We start from the raw sequence: 20,022 nt of genomic DNA, 5'->3' as shown, positions 1-20,022 counted from the left end.
CATGACTCCTGTGATATATTTGATTTGTGTAACACTTTAGTAATAAAATAAGTAATAAGAGATTTGATGCTGTAAATGAGATGAGGATAGTTAGATTCTAAATCAGATCTGTGAGGAAGATTATATGGGAAAACAGAAGGGAAGTACCAAACAAAAGACTGCAAGTGTAATCCACTTGTAACATTAGCATGCAAAATAATTTATTTCTTTTCTTCTGATTAAAGGGACTTGCCATGAGGTGCTAAGCCTTTTTTCACTGATTTGGAGAGACTGGACCTAAATGGCGCAACATGACTTTGCTCCAGCCTGGCTTAATTTTCCTACACCACCATCATCAACAAAGGTATGTTTTGCATTGTTCTTTAGAAAAGGCACTCTCATTATTAGGGATATCTAAATGTCATAGCCTCAATCACAGTAAAAACACAAATCGCTTCAGGAATGCTGTAATGACAGATGACTCCAGTAGAGTTTTTTGCTTGAGCAGTTTAGTTCATTGAAAGAAGCACATGTTTGGCCTTGGCTGTGGTTGGTTTAAGATTGCCTTCATCAGGTGTTTAAAAATGAGTTATTGTGTTCCATGCTAGAAGCACTAAGACAGACCATGTATTTGATCTTCTCACTTCTGATTTTTAATTGTGTCCTGTAAATTTTGCAGGAGTATTATTCTGTCATCCAAGGGATTAAAGCTATGCTTTTTTAGACTTTCTGAAATGCCTTTGCAGTTGATGGTGGAATGCTTGTTGCTACTGGTACAGTGTGGTGCTTTCATACTGTTAGGCATCTTCACTCTGGTTGTTTCATCTAGACTACTGTTACTTTATATAATGGGACAGCTTAGAAATGGTAAATAATAATCTCTTAATTGTTAAAATTTTTAAACATTCCTGGAAGTCTTGAGTATGGTTGTCTCAGAAATGTTTTTTCCTGGTCTGTCTTTCTATTCTTTCTTAATTTGTGCAAATGCAAAAGCAGAGTCAGCACTGGATATTAAAACTCCTGTCATCTGCTTCCCTATTTGTGGACCTATCTTCATTATAATAGTTAGAATTCAATATTTATATTTGCTCCTATGAGAATTGCTTTTCTTTTCTTTATCTTGTAAGCTTTGTGCAGTCTTTCATGTCCACAGAAAATGCATAGCCTTGAGAAACTTACGGCAATAGGCTTGTGGTTTAAATGCACAGATAGTGAGCAGCATTAGCAGTTTCTAATGCTTCGGTTCTGTATGTCTACACAAACATAAACACGTTTTTTGAGTCACAACACTGAATGTCATTATTTATATCACTCTGTTTATGTCTCTTGTACCCTGACCTAGCTAGATTCTTTGTTTAGCGTAATCTGTTTTTGGGAATGTAAAGCCTATCTGTTCCAGGATACACAGTGTCTGAAAATCCAAATTAAGAAGCAGTCTCTTTGTTTTCATTCTTTGTGATTTCTGATGCATTCAACTCTTTTGATCTGATTTTTCAATGTAATATGTTTTAAATTGGAAAAGTATTTGGAGCTTAATATGGTGTCACAAAGGCAAAACAATTTTCACTACATATTTAAAGAGTCAGCTGCAAGAGCTTTACCTGCATGCTTTATGTATAGAAGGATAAAAGTAAGTTCCAGAAGTAGTCTAGTACCACTAGAACATATCTTGTCGTGTCATTTCTGAATGGTATGAAATTCTGTTGCAAGTATATTTTTGGCTCCTGTTCTCTTCCATGATTCTTTGCTTCATGGAGTTTAATTAGATTTTCTTTTCTTTCAAAAGCTCCATGCTGTATGCTTACTCTGTTGTAATATTTGTGTATCATTGTTGGAATGTACCTTATTTTCCTGTATTGCCTACTGCCTCGATGAGCGTTTGTGATAATGCAGCATGTTTGGCTATTAACTGCTTGAAAAATATGTTTGTAGTTCTTACAGAATAAGACTTGTGATTCCTTGAAAGACAGGTCACGTGAATTTGTGGCCCCCCTCTATATCCTAAAATAGACTTATTTTCTGCTGTATATCAAAAAAGCAGAAGAGAACAGCAGATAAGAGGGATGGAGTTGAAGAGGAAGGGGATGAGGAAGGCAAGGTGCCTTATGTTTCGCACAGAATGGAGCTGGGTGAGACTATGGTATCAACAATATTTAGACTTGAGAAATAGAAACTGAGCTCTGCTTGGTCAGTCGTTATATTCCTGAAGTGTTATCACTTCCAGGAATTACACGTACAGGAACCTGCTTCCCCCTTGAACCGTTGGTTGCTGAGATGTTTTTCCTTGCATAGCTCAAGGTTGGTGTTATAGAAACCTGCTAGGAGGAAGCTGTGATTGTGGAAGAGCTTTTTAATGTAACATACATATTGCAGCTTGATTGAAATCCATCTCATCTATTGCTGCTGATTTCCTTTAAATAGCAAGCTTTTCTTGTCTCTCTGTCAATTACACAGCAAAATCCACCTAAATAGGTGTCTATGTTGTGTATTTTTTCAGGTCGGGAGCTAATGTGTTTGCACAGTGCAGTATTGCAGGTGGGCAGGTGGAATGGGAAGGTGTTATGAACAGTGAAACCATCTTGGGATATGCACAAAACTTCTAAGAAAGTATTGCTGTAAAAAGGGTATGGGGACATTGCAGATAGATAAAGCCAATTTTACAAGTTCACTTTCACTTCTTATTAAGTAGTTAGACTTCCTGTATTTCTTAAAATCTGTGTTGTTTCTATCCCTTTTCCTTGATTGGCTGAACTGAGTCAGATAATTTCTCAATTTACATAAGTTGCCAGTAAATTTCCTTTTGATTACAGAGGTTACCGTCATCTCTGCCTTGAGAGTCTTCGTAGAAGGATACCTCCATCATGTGGGGAAAATGCAAACTGCATGATCTTTGCACACTGTTTAGAAGCATCAGATTCATTACAGCATGTGCAACTCAAACACAATGTTTAAAATGCTGTTAGTTATACTTTGTGAAAATGTTGATTTTTCATAAAATTGAGTTTTGGAGTTAAGAGAAAAAAAAAAAGTTAAATTCCAAAAGCAATATTAAGAGGTTGTTGTACGTAAATGAGCACATGTAGCCTTTCCTGAAATTTCACCTAAGACTGGCAGATCTAGCACTTTCTGAAATTTTTGGCAGCTTAGTCAAAATCTGTTTAAGGATTTCTTTTCACTTAAATATTTCGACTAATTTGGTAATTTTTGAAGTACTTTTATTTCAATAATTTTTTGCAGTTTTCTGGTTTTGCTCTCTCCAAGGAGAGTTTGTAAAGTATTATACATCCCAGGCCTCAGATTGACAGGGTAGTCCCTGTACATTTGGCTTCTGTACAATTTAAAAAACATGCTTTGATTTTTAGATATATACTTACTTGTGTTTGAATTTTAAATGGTGAATATTGAACAGCACCTTGAGCTCTACAGGGGCATTATCCATAGAGCTTTAGCTATCTCTTTTTGTGTGTGTGATTTCCTCTGTGGGGTAGGTAGGAAGAAGGAAGTAATTTCAAAGGTATGGCCAGAGAGAAGCTAAAAGGAAGACATGGGTTGTGTAAGGGAAGATGTTTGTTTTTTTTTTTTTTGTTTAATCTCTTCAGGTATGAATTTTAGTCAGGATGTGGTTTGAGTTCTTCATGCTATTCTCAAGATACGATTTTTGTTTACTATTTCCTACTGATACATTAAAATTTATTTTTTTAAAATTTCTCTTACATGTGCATATAAGATGAAAATTTGAAGTATCTTTGTGAATTTGGACACTTCTGATTCTAGAACTTACCAGTATTTTATAATTACTTGTATTTGCTTTTTAAAATTAAAATTACAAGATTAATGCATTAGGCTTTATTTGGGTGTAGCTGCCGTGGGTAGAAGCGATTCCTTACTTTCTATGGAATGCATGTATGTAGTTTCTGAAAATCCAGATTAAGATCCCATACTTCTTTTCTGCCTTCCAAATTGGGATCTTCTGTCCTTTCTTACCTTTTAAAAAAAAGTTTAAAAATTACATGCAACACATGTCATTTGTACTCTGTTTTGCTGCCAAAACAAAGTAGACACTACTTTTTACCTTGTGTCACAGGCATGTGACTTAGGGGCTGTTTCAGTGTCCTGGAGCAGAAGATGCAGCTTCCACTTTGTTAGCCTGAAAGATGATGGCACAGCTCTGAATGTGAGGACCGCATTGTCTGTTATTCAAAGTTCTTGTAAGGATGAATTTTGTATACCGTGAACAACGTGCGTGTTACACTGCTGATGATTAAGTTTTGTTAATAGTCAGATCTCAGGTCTACCACTTATGCTTCCTTTCAGTCATCGCTGAATTTTGAGAAACATTCTGAAAATTTTTCGTGTACAGAAAATCGTTACGAAGCAAATCGCAGAAGACACAGTTCTTCAGAGGGGTTTGATCCTAACATTGGAAGGTCAAATGGAGGTATAATTTATGGAACACTGTGAATATGTTTGCATCATTTCTTTGTAGCACTATCTAGAAAGAAAGTCTGATGATGATAGCTCCTCTATGCTGAATTCTTTTTCTGCAGTAAAAGAATGATAATGGAATGACACATCTGGGAGAGCATGTAAGCACTAAGGATTCGTTAAGCTAATATGATTCGAAGTGTATTTCTCTCTTGATCAGAATAAGAGTGTTGACTTAATACTCTAGCCAACAGCATATATACATTAGCAGCCATGAAAAGAGTTTGACTTGTAGCATTGGCTGGCTATCTTCTCTCTCTGGCATTGTTTTGTAAGATCTTCCCTCCTGCATATGTGAATGGAAATGTGTTTCCTATGCTACTGTATCCCAGTGCATAGAGCTTGTGATTCAATTTTTTAACAATTCTGCAGAGTAAAATATTCTTTTAAAATTGTTTGTAATTATGTTTCTTTAAAATTTAAAAATTCAAGGGCATTTTGGGCGAAAAGAGAGGAATGGTTGGCGTTCACAAGGCAGAAATGGTCCAGAAAATGTAAACCATCGTGGAGGGTACCATGGTGGAGGTTCCCGTACTCGTTGCACCACCTTCCATTGTGGAAAGGGCCAGGGACTGCATGGGAACAGTGTATCTGATAATGAAACACACAAAAAGGAAGACAAAGAAGTACCCAACCAGTTTGAAGCTGAAGATTTTGTAAGTAAATTGTAATTACATTTAAAAAGGTTTTACTTCACCTGCAGGAATCATTTTGTCCATTATAAGTTGCTTAATGAGAATTCATCAGTTTCAGATTGTCATATAAGGAATTATCCATAGGTAAGGGAGTGTTAGTAGTTTGTCCATTAACTTGTTTCTTATTTTATATCTAGAGTTTGTCACTGTATGTTTATTATTGTTACTTGTGTATTTAAGTAAAACTACAGTTGGATTCCCATCTGCTGTGGTATGTGTATGTATTAAATTCTACACAGGCGTCTTACTGGAGTCTGAAATATGAACAGAGTAATCTTGATGCCTGTGGACTTCTAAGATCCCCTGCTTTGACCCACGATTAGGATGTAAAGGAAAGGATGATCTTCCTCTTTAAGGAAACATACATTGCTGGTTTTTTTGCTTTTGCTGGGCAGTTCATGTAATGGCATTGGCTGCTGCCTGAGAGATTTTATTGGAGAAGAGCAAAAAGTGAACATTGACCTGTTTGGTTCATGGGGCAGGTGTTTAGTCTGTCAGCAAAGGTCATGCTGCTGGTGTTACTGTGATTCTTTATTTCATCCCACAACTCAAGAGTTACTTTTTTAATAATGACAAAACTTCCTTTCAGCCGTCTTTAAACCCTGAATATGAGAGGGACCTAAACCAGAATAAATCTCTAGCTGCAGGTGTGTGGGGTGAGTATTTTTGATTTTTTTAAATGCAAAAATGTAGTCAAGATCTGAAGTTGTTTTATTTGAAATACAAGCCTCTTTTTAGAATTATAAAGGTATAGATTGAGAAGACTTCAGTATTATTACAATGTCGGTATCTTTTTGTTAAAAGATAACACTTCCAATATGAGTATCAGTCATCAAGTCTGTAGATGCAGTCACAATTAGTGTTCTTTTCCAGAAGTGGTGTACGTCTTTTTTTTGTAAAGATGTCAATAAATCTTCACCTTTATTTTCAAGAGGAAATGCAATGAAAGTTGTTCACCTGATTTAATGGTGTTGATTGCTAGCTCAAAACTTTGTAAAAGAATGCTACTGACTCATTAGATGTGTTGGAAGAATTTGGAGAGAAACCTGGGAGAGCTGGAAGGGCAGGTTAGCTTGCAGAAATTGAGTGTCTCATTCTGGAAGCAAATGTCTTACGCTGTTGGTTGTGTTTGTGTAGTATTTGTATGACAAATACAATCCTGAGCATGGGCATGGAGCAGACCTGTAGTTGGGATTGTTTTCTCATCCTCACCTGATTGTTTGGCTATCACTCAACAATTCTAATGGGCTTTATGTAGTCAATTGTTTACCCCTAGAAGGTGGTAGCTTTAGATGGCAGGGGTTTTAAAGTAATAAATGTACTCAAAATAAGAATATTTCTCTTTATTTAAAAAAAATTAAACATGAAAATTTTTACTTGTCTACTTAGACAACTGCTATTACTGCTAATAATGAGATTCAAAAAGTACTTTAATTTGCTGATTCTTTTTCTCGTACTTAAGCAGTATTTTTTGCACACTAAAGTAATATTAGATATAGGACAACCCCTCAACATAAATATCTAATTGCTGTAAACCTTTGCAGCATCATAAATAATTAGACAGCTTTCTGGTTTTATGTTGTTATCAGCTTTCATGTGATAATCTATCTTTCAATAAAACAGTCTTGTTTAGTAATTGAAAAACTGAAATTAAGGCTGTTATTATTCCCTTTAGAAGGAAACAATATTCAGGACAGAGGAGTGTTACAATCCCTTCTAATACCTGTTAAAATGTACACATCTCTTAGATTCCATTTTACTTTTGTATATGTGATGGAAGCCTATGAGTATTATGAAAAACCTTGTTGTGAGGTTTGATGAGAATGAAGCTTACAGTTACGCTATTTTTTATCATCTACCTGCTAAACAAAGCAAAAGTCATGTATGCTTTTAAGTGTTATGTATGCTTTTATAGGGTTTATTGTTTTGGTTTTTTTAAACAGAGGATATAATGACTGTGTGAAGTAGAATTGCTTGCAGGGAGAGGAGATATTCCGTGGAAAGGCTCTTAACTCAATGTTGGAATGCATGGACAAAAAATATATTTTTTCCACTTTTTTGACAATTTTAGAACTGTTTTTAATAGATGTTCCTCAACACTGCTGAATGGCAGATTTTCTAGTTTGACAGCCGACTATATGTCTCCTAATTTCTGCTCCAATGAATGTGGAAATTTTGTCCTGTTATGTCCATCTGAATCATGGTGCTAGAGAAACTAGTCATTGCCATGCAGTGCACATCTTGTCTCATGTTTATAGAACCTCAGTGCAGAGCTCTAAACTGAGCTGTTAATAAATATATAACTAATTATTCTTTAGGAAATCTTAAGGGGAGTATGAAAGTCATAATCTCTTTTATTTAGGTAGCCATCAACAACCAACAGTATTTTGATTTTTTAGAATTGCTATGCAGCAATCTCTAGAACTGTGTAGCAGGCTTCTTTGAAGAATGTATTTTCTTCCAAAAGGTGCAATTCCTGCATTGCCAAGTGAAATATTTTTGAAATTATGGTTGTAGAAAATGAAACAGAACTCTTGTTTTTTTTCAGGTTTGCACAATATGTTATTTGTGGAACTAATACCGATTTAAGTTCCTGATTTATGCCTGTTTGCTCTGGATCGTATGGCTGTCCAGTACCTTATGAAGTAAAATCTAGTGAGGTTGTGTACACAGGCACATGTATCTATATACATACACACTTCTGTTTTTCTTCCAGAGTACCCTTTAAATCCTAAATCTAGGTCTCAGAGAATGCTGGTCATTAAAAAAGGCAGTACGAAAGAACTGCGGATATCTGGATTCCCAGTAGTGGGAAGTCTTCACTCACAGCCAGTAAGAAATGGAACTGGCACAAGTGTTTATAAAGGATTAGTCCCCAAACCTGTCACTCCACCTGCAAAGGTGAGTATTGGATAACAGTGTTAGAAAAAACATGCTTAGAAAAATCATGGTGTAATTCTGAATGTGCTTATTTCATTCCTGAGAATATTGTTCCTAGATTATCACATGTTCAACACTTGCAAAATGCCACACACCCCAAAAATTAATAGAAACAACTTTTTTGCATTTTCTTTTTAAATTATTATTTAGTCTCTCTTTGCTTCTCATTTACCACTTTAGAGACGTGCAGCAGATGTAAAAGTGAGAGTAAAAATGGTGTTTTTAACTTACAGAATAGCAGTCCCTTTTCTATACACGATTTTAAGAGAACAAAATTAGTAGTAGAGAGGTATAGTCAGCATAATATTACGTTCAGAATTTATCCCAGTTATATACTTATAATAACTTATTGGTGTCATTCTGGTCTCTTTCCAACTGCAGCTTTCCATGTGCACAATCACAGAATATTCTGAGTTGGAATCAAGTCCAGCTCTTAAGTGAATGGTACATATGGACTTCAAACCCATGACCCTGGCATTATTAGCACTAGGCTCTAACCAACTGAGCTATTCTTGCTGGCTTCATCTCTATTTTTTTCGTTTCAGGAATTTTTCTGTGCTCTTGAGAGCATATGATGGATTAGTTCTTAACTCTGTAACATACTGAATCTAAAATAATACCTTCACCTGTTGAAGTCACATATTTCATTCTCAATACCTCAGATATGAAGATCTTAATTGTTTTGAAATTCTAGTTTTTATAGAAACAGCATGAACAGTATTTATGAGCAGATGAATTGCTCATAAACAGCCTCTTTTCCACAAGAAAACAGATGTTTGCACTACATTAAGGTTGCAGTTATGATTTGCTTTTGCTTAATCATTTTTCTGAAGATTCTTGAAAAGAATCCTTCTGTAGTTAATGACTCTTTACATCTCTGTTTATATTTCTGTCTAGCCCACACAGTGGAAAAGCCAAGCAAAAGAAAATAAGCTTGGGAATGTGTTTCCTCATGAATCTGCATATGGTGTTGGCAATTTCAGTCCTTTCAAATCAACTGTCAAGGCATTTGCTGTAACACAGAATTCAGTTGAAGAGGTAAAGCAGTGGCTGTAGTTAAATCTGTAAAATATTTAATTTGTTTAAGTGAGGATGGTCAGTAAATTCTATGCAGAATTGTACTAAGTATGCTTTTTTTTAAACTTAATATGCGAGAAAGATGGAAGGCACATCACCTGCCTTAAAGTAGTGCACAGTTTCCTTTGTAGGTTTGATTTGGAATAAAAACCCACATTAGGAAATACAGCTTGATACATTTAGACTTCAGAACTGCTAAAGGTATGACATGTTTCAGAAGGCCCACTGTTCATTAGTAGAGCTCCATAAACCTATATCTCTGGATTTACATCTACAAACTGTATATATCAAAATATAAATCTTCCCTCTGCTTTTGACTGAATATATGTGAAACCTGAAACAACAGATTCCTGTGTCTTTAATTAAAAATTTTCTAAATGAAAACACTCCTAACATTCTTTTTTTTTCTGACTTCCTTCACTAGTGTAATCGGTCAAATTCTTCATCCCCTGTTGACAAATCTGGTCAGCCTCGTTTAACAAAACTGACAAGAATGCGGAATGATAAGAAGAGTGAATTTTTGAAAGCATTGAAAAGAGATAGAGTGAAAGAGGAACATGAAGATGGAAATCATCATGGGCAAGAGAAGGTAATTTTGTTCATACTTACTGTAAACCCAGTAGGTTTCAGATAAACTATAAACTACTTTTTATTTTGCTGTAAATAGCTGTTAAGTAATGGTCTTGGATCTCTAAATGAAGGAAAGGAATTACCTTTTGATGAACTTAAAAATACTGTTCCAAGTACTATTCCTTCAGTGTTGCTTTGTAGTTTCTTTTTGTCTTTATTCAGTATGTGTTTGTGCATGTTCATGACTTGGGTACTTGTGTATCTTTAGCAGCAATAAAAAGGGTAGATTAAGCTTGGTAAACTAACCAAACCATAGATGAATTTATGTTGGAAAACACCTTTAAGATCAAGTCAAACCATTAACTCACTACTGTCAAGTCTGCAAGGAAACCATGTATTAAAGTGCCACATCTATGTGTTTTTTAAATACCTCCAGAGATGGTGACTTAGCCACTTCCCTGGGCAGCTCATTCCAGTGCTTGACTACCCTTCCTGTGAAGAAAGTGTTTCTGGTGTCTAAACTGAATCTCCCCTGACACAACTTGAGGCCGTTTCTTTTGTCCTATCATAGCGTTAGCCAACCCCCACCTGGCCACACTCTCCTTTCAGGCAGTTGTGGAGAGTGGTAAGGTCACCCCTGAGCCTCCTTTTCTCCAGGCTAAACACCCCCAGCTCCCTCAGCTGCTCCTCACAGCACTTGTGCTCCAGACCCTGCCCCAGCTCCCCTGCCCTTCTCTGGACTCACTCCAGCCCCTCAGTGTCTTTCCTGCACTCAGGGCCCAGAACTGGACACAGCACTCGAGGTGTGGCCTCACCAGTGCCCAGGACAGGGGGACAATCCCTGCCCTGCTCCTGCTGGCCACACTATTGCTGATCCAGGCCAGGATGCCATTGGCCTTCTTGGCCACCTGGGCACAGCCTGGCTCATGTTCAGCTGCTGCCACCAGCACCCCCAGGTTCTTTCCAGCCACTCTGCCCCAGCCTGTGGAGCTGCCTGGGGCTGTTGTGACCCAAGGGCAGGAGCCAGCACTGGGCCTTGTTGAACCTCACACCATTGACCTCAGCCCATTGATCCAGCCTACCCAGATCCCTCTGCAGAGCCTTCCTGCCCTCCAGCAGATCAGAATTCCCTCTCATTTTTCTGTCACCTGTAAACTGACTGAGGTGCACTTGTTAAATCATTGATGAACATATTAAACAGAACTTCCCCCAGTACTGAGCCCAGGGGAACCCCACCCAAGACCAGCCATCAGCTGAATATAACTCTGCTCACCACCATCCTCTGGGCTCAGCCATCCAGACAGTTTTTACCCAGTGAGGAGTGCAGCTGTCCAAGTCATGGGCTGACAGCTTCTGCAGGAGAATTCTCTGGGAAACTGTCAAAGAAAGGCTTTACTGAAGTTCAAAGAGAAAACATCCACAGCCTTTTCTTCATCCCCTGGTCATAGAAGGAGATCAGGTTGGCCAAGCAGGACCTATGTTTCCCAAGACATGCTGGCTGGGTCTGATCCCCTGGTTGTCATGCATGTACCTTGTGATTGTACTCACTGATCTGCCCCATGGCATTCCTTGGTGCCATGGCCAGTCTGACAGGCCTGAAGTTCCGTGGAATATTTTTCCAACCCTTTTTGCAAATGGGCATCACATTTGCCAACCTCCAGTTGCCTGGGACTTTTGGTAATCCAGGACTGCTGGTAAATGATGGAGAGTGACTCAGTGAACTGGCAGCTCCCTCTGTACTCTTGTGTGAATCCCACCTGGCCCAAACAGACCTGTGGAGGGCAGTGTTTCATACCTTGGCTGCTAGTTATCCTACAAAACTAAAAGGCTTGTTCTGCTTCTCAAACCATTTCTTTTCTAATTAGTGTTCAGGTAGACAGAAGTTCTCTATTTTTGGTCTAATCATAGAAGCAATAGCTCAATATATGCATTAACCACTGGCTTTTACTAATTGAGAACTCGAAGGCCTATAATGGCTGTGTATAATAGGCATCAGGTTTCTTTCAGTCTGAATTGATTTATGCAGTGCTTGTTTGATACTAGAGAATATTTGTATTAAATGCAACCAGCCACCAACAAGTTATCGTACATAGTCCAAGTGAAGATGAGTATTTTATTATTCTGAATGAGGTGATTACAAGCCTGTTTTCTGTAAGTGAGTGGTTTAAAATATCTTACTGAAACAAAAAATCCCATAATTGTAAATCAGCCAGATAAACAAATGATTTTGAGGAAAAGATATTAGGGTTCTGAGATATTAAAAAGAAGCAGTGCCAGCATACATTGCTCATAAAGGTGAGATTGACTTTTCTGACCTTGATCCTATTTCAGGCAAAATGCTGTTTCTTGTAATGGGACTGTATGACTTAGCTGTATGTGTGAGCTAAAAAGGGCCTGCATCTTTTCATTAGGTATTCTGTGACTGAGTGCCCTGAGATGGATATTGGGGGTAGCTTTGTTCATGTGTTGAGGAAATACACAAAGATTTTGATTTAGGATTAGAAAGATGTTAGGAACCATATAGAGATTCAGAATTATGAAATAATGGGGCAAATTATACTCAGCAGCTGAATCACATTCGCAAGAAGCTGTTTTGCCCTATATATTAGAATTGCTGAATAAATTTATAAATTTTTACTGGTATTATGTGATGTATTCTTCAGGCATATAATGTAGCAGCTCATTGTATGTTTACTGGGATATGTATTTTTAACAATATCTTGCTGACTATTCTAAAATTTCTGAAAGCAGACAACAAGTGAATGGGAGGGAAATGATGGTGGTCTTCATCCTGTGCTCTGAAGTATGATTTCTCAAAGGTGTAGAAGATAGCATGATTTTCTCCTGCTATGGGTAATGCTATTATATGCCCAGTTTAGGGATTTTGTTGTTGAAAAGGTGTCAACTAGATAATGATTGTACTCTTCTTTGTTTTGGCAGTTGGTAAGACTTCTGAGTCTATTTGGCTCATTCATAAATAAAAACTACAGTTTGCTGAATGAGTGGAGTAGGAAGGAATACGTCATGTTTGTAGGCTAAAGAGCTTTTAATCTTTGAGTGATGCTGAACAGTCTGCTTTCCAAATAAATTTTCTTCATGGTTTGTATTTCATGGCTAGTAATTTACAGTTGCTGTTCACAACAGCCTGAGGAACAGGGGTTGGGGTGCATGTGTGTAAGCAAGCTTGTCTGAATTTAAAGAGCAGTATGCAGTCTTTCTAACAGTTCATGGCAGAGAATTTGCTGTTTAAGATATGAGTGTTGTGACTTGTCCCTTGGACTACATAAACTTGAGAACTTATATACTTTCAGACTTCTACTGACACATACAGCTCTGATATTTAATTTGGAACATTAAAAATTCAACAGCCTGTTGTTTCTGTAAGTATGAAGGACAGCTGAAGTATGTTTGAATTTTAAGATATGTATGAAACTTTGCATAAAAAAATAAAGGGAAAAGCATGTGAGTTGCTTTTTGCATTACTGAATAAGTAGTGTATCTTAGGAATTCTGTAGTATGCAGGTACTGCAAGTGCCAGAAGGGTGAACAGAATTACCCATGAGGTACAGTTTCTCAATTTAAACTTAATTTAAGCTAAACAGAACCACTGAATTGCAGCACTTCTCGATATTTACTTGTGAATGGAATTCACTTTTATATTTTGTAATGTAAAATTGTTTTTGTATTTAGGATGATGAGTCCTTCAACTTGCATAACGGCAACAGTTCTCATCGTGAGAGAGATATAAACCGAAACTTTGAAAATGAGATTCTGCAGGAGAATGGCAATGCTTCAATTACACCTCAGCAGATCATTCAGTCTTCAGCTTTCCCTCAGGCAAATGTTCTTTCAAGCTCACTTGAGGCAGAGCATAGGTATGTACTTTATATAACATAAAGAATGCTCCTTCATGATAACTGAGCATGTTCATAAATTCTTACTTTGTAAGAATTCTAAAAACTTACTTCTTAGTTTGGAAGTCAGAATCTGGAAACTGAGAACACATAAAATGTTTGAGTAATGTCAGATCTATCTTTTAAACATTTTACCAATTTAACATGAGATATACTTTTTTTCTTAAATCTGTGTACTGACTTACATCCAATTTTTAGTGAAGAAAGTTTATTTCTTAATAAAGAGTATATTAAATTACATAGTGACTTCATCCCTCTGATTTTGGTCTAGGTCTCTGGGAGGAGCAATGTGTGTAATTGCTGCTTGTATTAATAATATTTTAAATGCTGCATCTTATATAAAACTCCAGTGAGCTTTTTGTTATTATTAAAGTAGTTAATAATTTTTATAGCTGACTTGTTGACACTATTAGTGATATCACAAGACAGTCTACTGGAAGGTGAGAAACTAATTTCATGAAAAGGACCGAAACAATTCTATTAGCCCAGTAAAGCAACTGCAGTAGCAGTTGGTAGATATGACAATGATGCTGCTGGCAAATCACAACCCAGTCTGGAAAAGAGCTCTGTCAGATTTGAATGGTTTCTGGCAGCTACAGAATTGCAGTGACAGATTAGACAGTTTTTTGTTTGTTTGTTTTTGTTTGTTTGTTTGTGATAGAGTCTATACACTGGTCTAGACAGCTCTTCATTTTGTAGTGCCTGTAAAAGAAACTTTGGTTTCCTCTTACTCCTCATGAGTATGAAAGCACCCTTCTCTGTTCCGCTTTTCCCACCATTGACTTTGGAAACAGCCTTGCCCTGGTCTTGTAGTAGCAGCATCACTGCCATAAGTGACACCATGTGGGATGAGTTCTGTCACTGGAGTGTTGTGGATGGCGCCAGGCTCCTCAGGAGGCACGGGTGGCAGGAGACGTGGGGGAGTGGTGTTGTATCTAATGGATGGGGTGGAATATATGGAGCTTGCAGATGGTGATGGATGGTTAAGGGCTCTGGGTAAGGATTAAGGAGCAAACAAAAAAAGCAGATGTCATTGTTGGATTCCACTGTAGGCCACCCACCCAGGACGATGACACTGACTGTCCTTTATGCAACTAAGGAACACTTCTAAATCAACTGCTGCTGTCCTGCTGGGGGCCTTCAACTTGCCAGATTTTAACTTGGAATACCATGGCCACGTGAAGACTACAAAAATGCTGCTTGCCATTGTAGGGAGAAAATCTGTGACTTTCAGAAAGAGAGAATGTTCTTCATCCAGACAACAGTTGGGCACTTGAACAGGATTCCCAGGGAAGTGATCATAACACCAAGCCTGATAGAGCTCAGGAAGTGTTTGGGCAGCATTCTCAGTCACAGGGTGTGATTCATGGGATTGTTCTATGCAGGGCCAGGAGTTGGGTGCCATGTTCATTGTGGGTCTCTTCCAGCTCTGGATATTCTGTGAGTCTGCGAAATCTTTGGCCGCTAGAGGCTCACAGTTTTTTGACCAGAAGATGGGAGTCAAATCTAAGTCTTAGTTTTTCAGTTCACTTCTTAGGATTTCTAGGCAAATGTCTCTTTTGTAATATCCCAGAGAGGCTGTGTGTCCATACTGCCCTAGCCCTTTGGCTGTGAGCTCAGCATGCCTGTGGACAGATGTTATGGTTAGCCTTTTTGTAATTTGTATTTTGTATTGTATTTTGGGTCACCACCTTAGTTCTCAGGTTACCTTTGTATACCTAGTAACAATATTGGCACATTTGGTACAAAAGGGCTTCTTTCCTGCTGGGGAAATTTCCAACATGCAGCAATCAATTCTGTTGGTGTTAAGTTTTCTAATCCAAAGTAATTTTTTTTATCTAGCTCACACTTTTAGCCATTCTAGAATGGTGTCAATTTAAAGGGACAGTGGTGCTGCTAACATTACAGAATGTTGCTTTAGAGTTAGTTAGCCATTACCCTAAATTTTACTTATATTAACAGGAGCTCTGTAACTATTTACTTTACTGAACGCAGAGTTAACGTGTGAGCTTGCTTGCAGTAAAACTTTTAAACTCAGCTATCATTGAATTGCATTTGGCTTTGTGTTTTTCTCTATGGTGTATTCTCTTAGAGTTTTGGACGACTTACATGTATTTTTACTGCATCCTCATGATTTGATTGCTCCTGCCTGTTAGGCTTTCCAGTTTGGTCCAAATGCAATAGGGGATACAATTTCCATTTCTGTTACTGTCCTACTGACTTTACTTTTTAAGCCGAACAGTCTCCTTCTACAATTCCAAGCTATTGTTGTGGTTCTAAAACCAGTCATTGGTGGCTTTGGTTACCTGCAAATTTGCCCAGCGCACATTCACTGTATTGGGATATAGAGGTTTTTGTGGGGAGGGTTGTGTTGGAAGGGCATTTTTTGATTATGTGTGCCTAAATGAAGTGCCTGGTATCAGCTGTGAGTTTATCTTACTTCCTTATTTTAGTATATTCACTGTTTCTTAGCTCTTCAGTGTTAACTCTGGCATACATTTTAGAAACCTTTTTAATTTTTGTGAAATACCTTTAGTCTGCTTTAACATTTAAGGTCAAAAGATACCTGGTTTGCCTGAAGAAGGTGCTAATCCTTTTGGCAAAAACTTTGCAGCAAGCAAACTTAATAACTTCACTGTTAAATGTCACAGTGTCTTCACCCTCAGATAACCCCTGTTTTCACAGCATCTTCAGATGTAAAACTACTTTCGTCCTGCTCAGGTACTGCCATCCTTCTTTTGGAACTAGGCAAAACATGCCAATTATTGCATCTGTGTATCTCAAGCTTAGTTATGAGAGGAGTCTTTCTCCTCCTCATTTCTTCCCCTTATCCCCAAATTCACTCCTGTCTGTTTGAACTGAAACACCAACATGTGTCATTGGCTGAGACTCAATTGTGAAGAAGCCTGACACAGCTCTTGACATGAACATATGGTATAAAAAAATCATATGAGGCTATTGCATCCTGCATTGGTTTCCATCAAGGGAGACCACCAGTATTCCTCATGCTTTGCTCTGCTTTGTTATTCAGGAAAACCTGCAGAATCCCTCAGTGTGTCTTTTTCTCTTCATACTGTTCTCAGGGGAGTACATTACTGCTTCACTAACAGTTATAAGTTATGTTAAGAAAATGCATTCTTACTGTTCTATCTGACACAGATCTCTTGCCTTAGAATGAAGTTTTCACCACAAATAGTGGTAGAATAGGGTCATCTTTGAGGGACCTGAGAACTCAGCTTCTGTGCTTTACATACCTTTTACTAGACTTTGAACTCACACTTTTGTAAGAGTTTGTTTAAAAAAAATGCAGGCTGATAAATCAGTGCATTTTTTACAGGTGTTTAGACATGTATATAGACAGAGCTTGAAATACCTGAGTGTGTGTAGCAAATTCTTTAATGTTGTCCTTCTAAATTTAAAGGTTGTTAAAGGAGATGGGCTGGCAGGAAGACAGTGAAAATGATGAAACATGCGCTCCACTAACTGAGGATGAGATGAGGGAGTTCCAAGTCATTAGTGAACAGGTAAGACTAGGGTAATTTTCCATTATATACTTGTTGTTGGTTACCCTAGATGCTTGCATTTGAGGAGGATCTACAGTAATTTTGATTATTAGGGACGTTGCTGTTCCACTATCATTTCAGTACTGTGCTTTTGGAAGTACAGTTGTTTCAAAAAAATAGGATACCAATGCTGACTGTAGCTCAGGCCTATTCACAAAGTATCAAGGGAAGGGTAGGGGATACTTCTGAGTAGTTTCGGTACTGGTGGTGGTGGAAGTTCACAGGCTTTCAACCTCCTCAGCTTAGCCTAAGCAAAGAGAGTCTTTCAAGGTTTTTATGCAGTTTCCTTGCTACTCTGACAGCTGCCTTTTCTTTTTTGGGTATTGAGAGACATTTAATTTACTAGTAAAACAACAAAAAAGTATGAAAAGGCAATCTAGAATTGATTTTTTAAAAATTTATTTTATTTAATTTTTTTTTTGGTAAATTAGCCGTGTTAAGTGTACCTGGTAAAAGTGAGAACGAGTCTGAAAGGAGAATAGTGTGTGTTGCTAAATCTGAACATTTGGTATTTCCATGTCTAGCCACACACATACTGAGTAGAGCACTTGGAATATTAAACTTTCAAGTTCTTGTCTTAGTGCACCCCTTCAGCATTATATTGAAATGCAGTAATTCCTTTCTTTTTTGCAGAATCAGCTGTTTCCTTTCTCTTCTTTGACAATCCAATTGCTGAGATACCCATTCCTCTCTGCAGCATCTCTTCTGAGCCCCTTCCCTATTGCCCTTCTTAGCACAGATGTTTGCAGCACTGTGGGAAAGGGGACTGGATTGCAGGGAGAGACCATTTGGGAGAAGCTGGGGCAAGATGTGTGGGGACGTGGGTGAGTGCAGGGTGAACTGTCGTTGACTGCAGGAGTTCAGCACAACTGGAGACATTGGGATACAGGTGGCTGGCGAGAAGTGAAGGCTTGCAGGGGAGTTATCCTTTGTGTGTACATATGAAAAGCTGTGGATCCAGCGTAGCCCAGAGGTGAAGATTCAAGGAGTGTTGAACTGCAAAAAGATTGTTGTGTTTGGCACTTTCTTTCTCTAAATGTGTCATGTTTTCACATTTCAGTTACAAAAAAATGGCCTTCGGAAAAACGGCATTTTGAAAAATGGCCTCGTCTGTAATTTTAAATTTAGCCCCTGGAAAAACAGCACTTTCAAACCTGCTCTGGAGAATGAGGATTCTGAAACAAGCAGCAGTGATACATCAGATGATGATGATGTGTGAAGACTTCTGTAACACCTGTAGAAGCCCATTTGTTCTGGTGAAGATTTGGGGATGTTTTGTCCAAAAAAAATATTTTAATTTATGTAGTAACATACCCACTACAGGAAGAATGTCAGGACTTTTCTCTGAAGGAAGCAAGGAATGTTTTGTTGGGTGTGTTGAAAATCACTATAATTTCTCTGTAAACTAATGGTGTAGAATGAGGCCTTGGGTTGACCCAGCATTGACTTCCATCATTGAAGCATTTCTGACTAGCAGTGTGACAATGTTACAAATCAGACTTTCTCACTTAATAATAAAAGCAAAGAATTGTGTAATGTCTTGCAAAGCTTCTGTCTTAAAATGTCTAAGGAAAAAAAAGGCAACTTGACACAGTGTTTTGCTTGCCAAGTCATTTCTTTCTTACAGAGGAAATCAACAAGTCCACTTTGTATGCAAAAAGGGCAATGTAGCATGTTGGATAAAATGAGCGAAGTGCACTAAAACTCTTTTCCTTAACTGAGCTGTTGAACTGTTCTACAGATAACTGCTCTTTAGCTGTTTGTAGTGTTGTCGTTGTTATTAATGACAAAAGACAAAATGTTAGAGTTCCAAATTTCTAGAACTAACTTTTAAATTGAAAGCTTTAAGGGGTGTACCAAGACCCTTATTCTCACAGTGACTTGTGGGAAAATAAGCAGTTTGATTTTACTTTTCAACATGCAGAAAAATCATTACACTGACTGGATTTGTCCACTACATGGGAAATAAACTGATTTACAGAGTATTGTCTCAGTGCATAGCATCATGGGTATTGTTTTTAAAACTGCTAAGTTTGTTTGCTTTTATATTACATGTACTCTGTCAGCAATGCAGTTGTGCATTTCAGAACAAGGTAAAAGTACTTTCATCACCAAATCTTGTTTTTATAGCAGAAGTATATGTGTGCAATAACTACCTGGTTTGCTTACTCTGTGTCAGACTTCTTCTTTATGATCTTTATAACCTATATTGTATTATTTATACTTTTATTCGGTTTATTTTAGTTCTTTAAATATTTTCCACAGTTGTACAAGCTGTGTAGGATTAATTCATAAGCACAACTGTTCCCGGGGATGTCACATATGTTTCTAATATAGCATATATATATATATATATATATATATATATATATATATATATATATATATATAGACATAGACACTTCCCCATCAAGATGTTTTTGAATTCTACTACTTATTATAGTAAATTATTTGCAGTTTAGAACCTGAAGCAAGAATATTTATAAAGTTGAGATTCTGTCCATATTTCTTTAGGAAAATACTTTTTTTATAAGGTGGCATCACTTTTGGGCCAAAGTTGCTATGTTTCTCTTTTTTATTGTTAATTTAAATAGATATTTCTTTTCAAGAGGTCAGTTTTTGTATTAGAAAAGGCTTGCAAATGTTACTGTAGTTAATTTTAGCATGGTGTATTGAAGTCCTCAATTTTTAATCTCAATTTAAGAGGATAAAAATGTTCCTTTTTTAAAAAGAAAACTGCCATATCTGTAATGATGTTTTTCCTGCCTGCATGCCTTATACACCTTTCTCCTTTCTCTC

The 20,022-nt window shown here is 37.4% G+C and overlaps 1 protein-coding gene across 5 annotated transcripts in view; it reads left to right on the top strand.

Annotated features, from left to right (window-relative positions):
- The window catches only part of GPBP1 (GC-rich promoter binding protein 1), a 35,654-nt gene extending 16,448 nt beyond the window's left edge, over nucleotides 1-19,206 (top strand). For 4 of the 5 annotated variants that reach the window (XM_058826481.1, XM_058826482.1, XM_058826479.1 and 1 more), the window contains 10 exons: nucleotides 225-343; nucleotides 4,294-4,417; nucleotides 4,897-5,120; nucleotides 5,749-5,815; nucleotides 7,876-8,060; nucleotides 8,997-9,137; nucleotides 9,601-9,765; nucleotides 13,437-13,621; nucleotides 17,082-17,184; nucleotides 18,284-19,206. In XM_058826481.1, coding sequence (XP_058682464.1) covers nucleotides 281-343; nucleotides 4,294-4,417; nucleotides 4,897-5,120; nucleotides 5,749-5,815; nucleotides 7,876-8,060; nucleotides 8,997-9,137; nucleotides 9,601-9,765; nucleotides 13,437-13,621; nucleotides 17,082-17,184; nucleotides 18,284-18,442 — 1,416 coding nt within the window. In that variant the 5' untranslated portion in view covers nucleotides 225-280 and the 3' untranslated portion in view covers nucleotides 18,443-19,206. Of the gene's footprint in view, nucleotides 1-224; nucleotides 344-4,268; nucleotides 4,418-4,896; nucleotides 5,121-5,748; nucleotides 5,816-7,875; nucleotides 8,061-8,996; nucleotides 9,138-9,600; nucleotides 9,766-13,436; nucleotides 13,622-17,081; nucleotides 17,185-18,283 lie in introns of those variants that run through there. The other variant, XM_058826484.1, reaches the window with a different exon arrangement.
- The last annotated feature ends 816 nt before the right edge of the window (nucleotides 19,207-20,022 follow it).

This window comes from Poecile atricapillus, chromosome Z (assembly GCF_030490865.1).
Source record: "Poecile atricapillus isolate bPoeAtr1 chromosome Z, bPoeAtr1.hap1, whole genome shotgun sequence".
NCBI classification, from domain to species: Eukaryota; Metazoa; Chordata; class Aves; order Passeriformes; family Paridae; genus Poecile; species Poecile atricapillus.
The sequence above is the reverse complement of the archived record's forward strand: the minus strand, read 5'-3'. Positions and strand labels throughout refer to the sequence as shown.